The 10,094-nt window shown below is 40.2% G+C and overlaps 2 protein-coding genes across 2 annotated transcripts in view; both read right to left on the minus strand.

Annotated features, from left to right (window-relative positions):
* Positions 1-28: 28 nt before the first annotated feature.
* On the minus strand, positions 29-7,969 carry slc5a11 (solute carrier family 5 member 11). The gene is made up of 16 exons (XM_087178537.1): positions 7,594-7,969; positions 6,208-6,354; positions 5,294-5,365; positions 4,977-5,081; positions 4,829-4,888; positions 4,611-4,715; positions 4,350-4,455; positions 4,147-4,227; positions 3,853-4,058; positions 3,099-3,234; positions 2,765-2,872; positions 2,494-2,644; positions 1,692-1,860; positions 1,215-1,430; positions 526-700; positions 29-407 (listed from the first exon to the last, which is right to left on the minus strand). The coding sequence occupies exons 2-16, from the start codon at positions 6,352-6,354 to the stop codon at positions 175-177; spliced, it is 2,070 nt and encodes a 689-aa protein (XP_087034663.1). The 5' UTR covers positions 7,594-7,969; the 3' UTR covers positions 29-174.
* A 266-nt stretch (positions 7,970-8,235) lies between these two features.
* The window catches only part of grid2ipa (glutamate receptor, ionotropic, delta 2 (Grid2) interacting protein, a), a 25,906-nt gene continuing 24,047 nt past the window's right edge, over positions 8,236-10,094 (minus strand). Inside the window, exon 19 of the mRNA XM_023423279.2 lies at positions 8,236-9,748. Coding sequence (XP_023279047.1) covers positions 9,668-9,748 — 81 coding nt within the window. The 3' untranslated portion in view covers positions 8,236-9,667. The remainder of the gene's footprint in view (positions 9,749-10,094) is intronic.

A 10,094-nucleotide genomic window follows, 5' to 3' on the forward strand; every position in this document is an offset into this window, starting at 1 on the left:
TCTCACCAAGATTACAAAGGATCTAATGTCACACTTCACATCCCGTTTTATTGTTTCAATTTAACAGGAAGAAAGTCAAACTTCAACAAAGAACTTAAACACTAACACAAAACACTTAAACTTTTCACCCAAACCACACACCGTGTGTCCATTGAGAGTGTCGTACCTGTCCCGTCAGGCCCAGTAGCCAACAAAAAAGGCAACTACAGAGAGGCAAATGACAAGGTTGACGTTTACAATGAGTCGTAGATGTCGCTTTTCTTTCAGAGAACAGGCCTGTTCAGGTGCAGGAGGAGTCACAGGATTGTCCTCTCCGTCCTTCCGTCTTTCCATCCCACACAGCCAGTAGAGGGCAGACATCAGCCTGGACTGGCTGTGGACGCTGGAGGACACAGAGGATGAAGAGTCTGGAGAGTTCAAGGAGGAGAAAGGGGACATTTTGAATTGTTCACTGGGTGTGTTTACGAGCAAGAAGGACAAATGGTCGAGTGGAAAAGAGTCATCACAAGCAGGACAGAGACCCACCTTTCCTGTCATGACACGCTTTTCCATTGCTGGTCTCCTGCTCTCTTCCTGTAGTTCCCATGTCAGCCGTCTGAACAGTGATCACGTCGAAGGTCTTACTGCTCCGCTTCACTGTGAATACATGCTGCTTGGGCTCCACTGGGTCAAACCTTGTGAACCAGGTAAGGCGACTAATCTGTTGACAAAAAAAAAAAAACAACAAAAAAAAGACACGACACAAAGAGTTAACTCAAAGAACTAGGAAAATCCGATTTATTCTCTTGTGGACATTTCAGAACATATTGATTTATATTTGAGTGTACCACAAAATTGAAAAATAGTTTTTTATCAACGACCCAAATGATGATGAATTAGATCAGAGTTTCCAATCATTGTACTGCAAATGAATCAATTCGCCTCTAACATGCCATGAGGTGCTATTGACACCTTGTGGTGCTGTATTGCTGCAGATTTATTATCTGGTCTGGTGCAACGCACGTTTGAAAATATTTTTCTAAGGCAGGAATTAAGTTTTTTGTATTTAAGTATGCAAAATACAATAAAATAATAACTTTAATTTCTGCATTTGAATTCATGACCCAAGCAGAAGTCTTTCTGTACCCTCTAATGGTCAATGTCAGTGCAAATTAAATACAACAACTTCGAAATTCAGCCTACAACGTCATAACAGATCTGAATAGTGGCTTCACCTGCTCTGGTGCGGGCTCCTCTGTGGACAGGCTGACCACAACCACCACAACCAGGGTGATGACAGACAGCAAGATGGAGAAGTAGAGGAAATGGACATATTTCAACACCGCAGGCCTCTCGTCCTCCTCGTAGCACGGGGGTGCAGGGTAAATAAAGTCCAAAATCATGCGGATGCAGCCCACCAACAGGCCGATAACCAGGCCCCAGAATGCACCCTGAGAGAGAGAGAGAGAGCGCGAGATAGAGAGTCAAAGACAAGCACAGACACAGATGTGTTTATTTACAGTTGCTTCAGTGCAGCTTTCAGTGACGGTTCTGAACACAAAGCAAGAGATCTCTCCATCACATTGCGATTCCATCTTTTACAAAATATTAAATTAATTTCACATTGTGAGCTGAATTGCATACAGTCTCGCCACAGTGCACATAGAGACCAAATTAAACGCAGAGATGAGAGATGCATGCACTAAGTGTACCTTCTCATTAGTCCTCTTCCAGAAGCATCCCGTGAGGAAGATGATGGAGACTGGGGGCTGGAGGTAGCTGCTGATGGACTGGATGTAGATGAAGAGCTGTCCACCCTGACTGGCCTGAACAACAGGAATCCACAGAATGGAGGCTACCAACAGCACCAGCACAAACACTCTGCCGCGTGCATATGAAACATAAGATGGGTGTTTTGAATGAATGAAAAATGAAGCGGTTCAGTTCAGTTCAAAGTCGTGTCGTAATGTCATGACAGGACAGCCTCTGAGAAAACTGAAGATTTTGATGCATAAATCTCAACAGCACTGAACATTTGGCTACTACTAGGCTGTGTGTGTGTGTGTGTGTGTGTGTGTGTGTGTGTGTGTGTGTGTGTGTGTGTGTGTGTGTGTGTGTGTAAAGGATAGAGAACAAAATGTGGTAAAGTCGTTACTTGGAAATATTTGGAAAGAGGGGTTATGGTTTGGGTGAGCAGGACAGAAAAATGTAATGATTTAATATGCAATTTGGTGCAAGATTTCATCCAAAGTGCAGTGTAATGCCATACATGGTTACTTATTAATTGTAGATGGTCCAAGCAGGAATACAATATTCTTCACTGTATAAGCCTTTAATCTTTTAACTTAAGTAAACCTCAGTGGAAAAAGCTGACGGCTGATTATTTTTTTAAAAAGGCCTTAAATGTTCTTTGCTGCAGGCTTAAAGCGGTGTTTCAGTATAGGGTATATACAGTGTGCTAGAAGCAGGACCATATTTTGGGTTATGTCTGCTTGTCCAAATGTGCTCACATACCTGCCCACAATCATGAGCTCCCACTCAGACGCACGGGATCTGAAACTCCTCCATACATCCATGGTAAAAATGGTGCTGGCGCTGTTGAAGATGGAGGTCAGAGAGGACATGAGGGCAGCGATCATCACCGCCATCATCAGACCCCTTAACCCTGGGCAAGAAAAAAAACACACACACACACACACACACACACACACACACACAGGTTGGAGTAAAGGAGGGCAAAGGGCAGAGCGGGAGATGTGTGACTGAGGGGTAAAAGAGTCCTCACCTGCAGGCAGCAGCTCCATGACCAGTCTGGCGTAGGCAGTATCTGAACAACCCACTGCGTTGCCACAAATCTGTTTGCACTGCTCAGGGTCTGCACACGCTACATCATCTGCACAACATCATCAAACACACAGCACTTCACCAGACACAATTTAGCATCATTTTTTAAATATTAAAACTCTGCAAGTATCAGCATTACCGGAATACAAACATGTGTTCTGTATGGAAGACCAGTTAGTAAATCAACTACTTTTATGAGGTTAATTAAGTCATATATAGTTACACAATAAGTATACACAGATGCAGTAATCACTGATAAGACAGCATTTTCATACCTGTGTAGAGTATCCTGCTGATCATGCCAGGCAGCATAACAGCAAAGAAGGGCAGAAACTTAAGATAAGCAGCCAGCAGGGAGCCTCCTTTAGCATGGGTCAGGGTCTTAGCAGCCAGGGAGCGCTGCACAATCACCTGTAGACAATCACAACCACAGCTCACCCTCAGTTAACACCCAGTGACTGTGGGTTAATGTGTAATCGAGACATTTATTAGTATGTAATTACACTTTTAATTGGGGCCTATTTAATGTGGATCGGTATGGGAAAAGGAAATCACGTAGTGTTAGTGTCAGAGCCTGGCGTGTATCAGGGGTAAGGGTTGTATGTGCAAAAAAATATGATTCAACTGCTGAACTGATTAGACAAATATGCTCATTAAATCTACTGATATTGTATCAAAGGAATTTTTAACCTCTATGAGGAGCAAAACATGCCAAATGCTCAAGATGGGAGTTTTCAGATGAAGACTTTCAGTACTTTACTTGAGAGGAATTTGTAGAAGAGTATAAACACGATGGGAAAGCACTAAAATACACTTTTCATCTTTTATAGATGAAAGGCCTCTTTATATTTTAAAAGTAAAATAAATTTTAAAAAAAATGTAATGTCCATGTTGGCAACTCAGGTCCCCAATGCTACCAACTGCCTTCCATGTAGGGATCAGGCTTACTGGCATATCGTCTGGTTTCAAACTTTATTAAAGGAAGAGGCTTTTTTACATATCCTGACTTGTGATAGTGATAATTAGTACCTGATCAGAACACCAGTACCACATGGAGGGGATGGACATGCCGATGATGACCCCAGGCCAAGGCAAGTCGGAGTTCACAGGGTCTCTGAATATGTGGAAAGCGTCATCTCGAGTGATGCCGCAGGTCGAGTTGGGCACCCGGATAGAAGGGATGGCGTTGGCGTATCCCTCCATCAGAGCGTTCCAGCCTCCGATCTCCGCAAAGCCTCAGCAAGGGGATCACAGGGTCATTTACAAGGGAACATGAAGTGCTGGTGATGTGAGGGTGTCATGCAGGAATCTGATTTGACTTACTGAAGCCCATGAGGGTGAGAGCTCCTGCCAGCATGATGGCGGTTTGAGCAGCATCCGTATAGATGACAGCAGCCAGGCCACCTGAGACACAACATACAACACATGCTGCACTTCTACCAGCCAGGGACATGCAGAAGAAGCAGAAAACTGTACTCTTATGTCTACATTGTCTTAGCGAGAGGTTTTAGAAGTCGAAGTGTCACCTGCAACAGTGTAGAGAGCAGTGACTGACAGCAGCACCACTATAGCCAGGTAGATATTCCACTGTAAGGCAAGTTGTATAAACAACGCACCAGCATATATGTCCACCTGGTCGAGAAACACATACACACACACACACACTGCATGGGATATGTACATCACAAACCACAATGAAGGTTAAGATGAGCGGGTAAAATTGAGGGAACACACTGCAAACAGCAGCGTAGAAAGCACTAGAGAATGACTCTGGATTCGTATCATACCGATATCTTTGTGAAAACGTAAATAAACAAGGACAGCACAGCTATAAATAACTGGGTTCTTTTCCCACCAAATCGCCTCTGCAAGTATTCTGGCATTGTTGTTACCTGCAGGAGAAAAAAAAAAGATCAAAGATGGTTATAAGGGAATAAATGGACAATATCATGCATGTGCACGTGTGTATGTGTGGGATATTTTACTGTGAGTGTAGACACCTCACCCCAGAGGCAACATAAATGGGCAGGAAGAGCCATCCCAGCAGCAGCACCATCAGCATACCCTGATATGAGAAGATTTTAAAACACTTTAAAAATGAAAACTAAAATTGTTTTTTTACATTAGCATAGTGAATCTTAAATGTCTCTTACATTCCATTCATATGAAAATGCTGCGATTCCTGCTGCAGCTCCTGACCCTGCCAGGCCAATAAAATGTCCGCTGCCAATGTTACTGGCAAACAGGGAGGCACCCACCTCAATACAGACGAGAGAGTCAGAATCAGGATCAACTCAGTGTGACACTTTGACCCACACAATATTTTTGCCATCTGAATTTTAAAGTGTGAACGATTAGAGATGGAGGTTTCAGTGATAAAAACATACTTCAATAGGAGTTCTGCTATGCTCACACCATTGGTCTATGTGGGTGGTTTATTATTCAGAAGCCTTTATAACGTTTTACTCACTGGCCACCAGGTCATGTTCTTCCCAGCCAGGAAGTATCCATCCACAGTGCTGCGCTTCGTCCTCCACATGGACTGACAGAAAAAATGAAAAACCTCTTTAAGAGATATGTGTACTTACTAAATAAAAGGGAGGATGTTTGGAGGAAAATCAGAATGAATTCGTGCAGCATGGTTCCGCAGGTACTCCAGGGCACCCTTTTGCCACATATGCAACAGTGTAATGAGTACTCAAGCTCACATACTGTGCCCTACACACCACACTGCCATAGACTGTAGGTACTTATGCTGATCTGCCACTAGTGACATTTCCTTTTCTACCACTTAAAGTGTCTTATACCTTAAAAACAGTAACATACTTAACATATTTTCTGGATATGTAGAGCAGAAACCCTTGTACCCCGCAGGTGCTAACCCTTGTTAATATTACAAATATCGTTATTGTACTATTACAAAGCCACAAAGCCAAAGCCACCACAACAGTCATGTCATTAGGAATGTTTTCCTCTAAAATCCCTCTTAGGATATCTAAAATTAAACGGACATTTCTTGTGTTTGTCATCAGCGGCCAAATCCTTCGTGCAAGCAAATGATGAGACACGAAGCAAAGTCAAAGTATCACTGCTTTTTCATCATTTACGACAGGATCCAAACAGCATCAAAGAAAGAAGAACGCAGGATCTCCAACATGAGCATGAAGAGAGGAGAAAGTGGAATCTAACTTGTGATAAAGTTAAAATGATGCAAGTTAGTTCTGTTCTTGCTGAAGGACAGTAGAAACATTTGCTTGATAGCGAAGACGCAAATGGACAAAGAAGACAAAATTAGTTCGTCTAACAAGAAATAGCTTACTATGTTAAAATGTTTGGTATCAGTGCTGAAGCATTGACCTGTTTCTTTTTTTCCCCTGTACTTACCCAGAGGCCCACTCCCAGCACGAGAAGAAAGTAGACCACCAGCACTACTATATCCTCAGTAACCAGGGTAGTCCTGGCCCCGGGAGAGGGCGATGGAGATGGGGTCATGCTGGTCCCTTGGCGCCCTGCTGCAAGGTCAAAATTCATCTGGAAACCAAGACATGAATAGATTCTGATAGTGAGTACGGAAGATGATAACCTACAATTTGGAAACATTGTAAACTGTAAATAAATGTACACCAAATATGACATTAAACATCCCACACTCTTGGCTCTTGATCATATGTTTAGTCTATCAAGTCCTTAAATGGTTTTTACAGTAATCATAAAAGTATGAGCTAAGCACATGTACTTGTATTTCTTTTATGTGCTACTCTCTACTAAATCACTACAGTGGGTTTACTTGACAGATATCTTTCATTTTCATGTACAGATCCGACAAAACATATAACCTTATGAATATGATACTTATGAACTGTCATTGTTAGTTACATTAATGTAGAAAGACGCACACGTATAGTAAAAATCAGCTCAACCTTGACATTAACATTCTGCTTGCATGTTTATGCATTTGTAAAAATACAAGAATGTAAAATAAGAGTCTGAAAGTGGACATTCTGCATACTCTGAACATTTACTTTTTAATACTTCAAGGACAGGTTCACATTTACTTCCAAATTCTGTTTGGTGTGAAATTCCTGCTTCGTGTTCAAATGAGGGGGAGGAGTACACTGAAGTGCAAAACAGACTTTAACTCTGGAAAATACTAACTTGATTTGTCAGACTCAGACTGCTGAAGCTTCATATAAACTTAAGAGGATGGTAGATTTTGTACCCCATCGCTTAAATTTGAGGCATTTTATGAAAGAATCTTCTAATGACCGGCATGAACAGGAAGAATAATTACAGCAAGCCAAAAGAAAAGAAACACTAGTGTTTTAAGACACTATTGATTTGAAAAAATGCCAAAATCTAGCTTACTGATACTTATGTATCTTTACTCAAGTGAATGCAAGACTTTTCTCAACTTGAGAGTTGAGTTGACCACTAGTTGAGACAAACTGAATAATCAAAGTTAGAATCAATCTTTTTAATAAATTTACAGTATATCACAATTTCTACTGGAGACACATGTATTAAACCTGCCGTGCTGCTGTCATATAAATTCAACTGTTGAAGACAGCTACACTTTTTAATCTTGCCTTGTAACCTGTACTGGTATCAGTGTATGAAGTCACAATGATTGTGCACTTTAAAACATCTGTGACTTGTAAAGCACTTTGTGAGACTTGCTCTAGATAAGAAACTTTACAAAGTTACATTTGCTGAGTATCTCAGTATCTTCAGGCTATGCACTGGATGGTATTGATTAATAAATAAACTCACCTTTCAGTAAATGATCACAGTGTATCACTACCAGCTGGACTGTCCTGACGGCGTTGTCTTCCCCAAACAAAACAGCATGTCACAAGCAACCTGGGGACAATCCCAGGAATGTCATGTTTGTCGCGGAGCTTCCCCCACTCGCCAAAAGATCAAACTCCACTTTCACCTCACGCACAACAAGGTTTCGTTAAAATGTAAAAGATTTATTACTCCTCACAGAGAGGTGTTCGCACAACACACAGGCCAGCTGCCAGTGGAAGAGCTAAATGATTGCTAAATGAGTTTTTTAATTAATACCTCATTCCACAGGAGAAGTGAGCGGTGATATCGATAAACAAGATAAGTGGAAGGTCAGCGTCTGTGTCCAGAGCAGAGACGTTCAGTTTCAGGCTTATCTGACTATAAACAAATGTTCATCTGAGATACTGAAGCAATAGCAGGTGTGTCAGCAGCAGCTGTAAGCAAGTTGTAAAGACATATGATGACATATTATTTACAGCATAAGAGTTGCAAGAGATGTAGAAATAAGTGTAATTACCTTTGTACTGTCACTAATATACGGGTGCATATAGTATTATTTCTCTGTAAGACAACACAGTCTCATGACAGATCATTTTAAAAACATAGACAGTCAGGCAAAGAGAGATTTCATATGGCGCTTTATATTTGTCAGCATTGTAAGGACACAATACAAAATACAGACTTAACACTTTATAAGCCTTAAATGGACAGCAACTCTTTCAAGGTTCTGTAAGTTAAGCAGAAAAAAAAAAGAAGACAACTTATCCTAGCTGCACAGCTTAAACCTTAACCTTAACATTTAAAAATATCACAGGGGGACTAAGCTTTAAGTTTTACAAAGCACTGGTATAGCTCAGAAGCTGGTATGATGTATTATTAGTTGAAGGTTTTGTCAAATGCTGCATCTCATACACTGACATTAATGACATTGCTGTCCTCTCAGTGTAATAACTAACTTTCAGTCTCATCCGGTACGGTAAAAACACAAGATATCTCTGTTACAGTTTAATGAATATAATATCTAACACTGGAACACAGCTAAACATTGATATATTGCACACTGCCCGCTGTCAGATCAACATAATCCCACTTCAATAATCTGGTATTACTGATTTGAGCCAGATTAAAAATGATCCAGTTAAAATTGTCTTTTAAAAACTCAAGTTAAGTGCCAACTTCTCACTGACATTGTCTCATATGTACAAGTTGGTAGCATTTGAGGTATCATACAAGATCAACACCATTTAGGAAAAAAAAAGTTCTTAAAGCTACAACTGATGTGGTAAGAAAATCCACTGAAATGGAGGTATACGCACGATGCGATAAATGAAACAATCCATCATCAGGAAAGCTGATGTGTGTGAGTTTTACTTGAGAAAATAAGCTACACTTAAGTCAGTAAAGAACCTATATTACATTCAGAGTGGTGGGCCGCTTACAAAAATACAGAACATGTAAACTAACAGGAAAACTGCTTTTGTGGTTTCCTCCAAACCACCGACTGCACGTGGGTATATTTTAAATTAACATCTATTTCAGGATAAAATGTTTTTGTAAATCTACATCTTATTCAAGGACATTATCACAAAGATTTTACTGTAGAATTGTTATACCGCACTTACAGGTGACCTAAACTTAAAGAAAGAAAACTTAAACTCTAGGATGTTACCGAGTAACTATCTTTTAAACAGTAGAGATATCTTGACGGCCAAACAAGATTGTGTTCTATGTAGAAGTCTCAGCCATTAAAGCTTCGACAAAACTTAGATTTATTTTGAAAAGGACCCATACACTACACCACTGGTAGAATGCAAAATGATCCATCTTTGATGCAAAAGACATTCTGTCTCCCTTGATGTAACCAAAAACACACACACATACACAACACTTAAAAATAGCTTTTTTGCTCAGAAATGTGCACTGTAAGGTGTGTGTGTTTGCATTTGTCCCATGTATGTACAGAATATGTATACACTAAATATGTGAACACTTGTGTGTATGTGTATATGTATACTGTGTTAACTGTAGGCATGTCCATATATATGTGTGTGTGTTACCAGGCCAGTGGGGAAGCCATTCGTGGACTCCTGGGGCTCTTCAGGTTTTCTGCAGCCTGATGATCACCGAGAGCTCTCTGTGATGAAGAACCAACAGGGTTTGTAAAACAGCATAAACTGTATTATTATTATGGGTCTTTAATAGCTTTTGTGGAATATATTGTTATCTTATAGTTTTTTTGTAGTGTGTTTAATATTTTGGGTATTTATGTCTTTCAATCAGTGCTTGGTAATAAGGATTTCAGTGCTAAAATTTCCATATTTATGAATTCATAGAAACATAACCATGAAAAATTCAAATTACTAAAGCTTATGACCATGACATTAAAATAATTGGATAAGAATTACAACAGATTCTCAATGAAAATATTTGTGAACTTTGATTTTCAGCCCATTAAAGCTGCAGAAAAAAAAAAAAAAATT

This window comes from Seriola lalandi, unplaced genomic scaffold, assembly GCF_002814215.2.
Source record: "Seriola lalandi dorsalis isolate HSWRI2012SDOR001 ecotype SW California unplaced genomic scaffold, Sedor1 jcf7180002054690, whole genome shotgun sequence".
Lineage (NCBI taxonomy): Eukaryota > Metazoa > Chordata > Actinopteri > Carangiformes > Carangidae > Seriola > Seriola lalandi.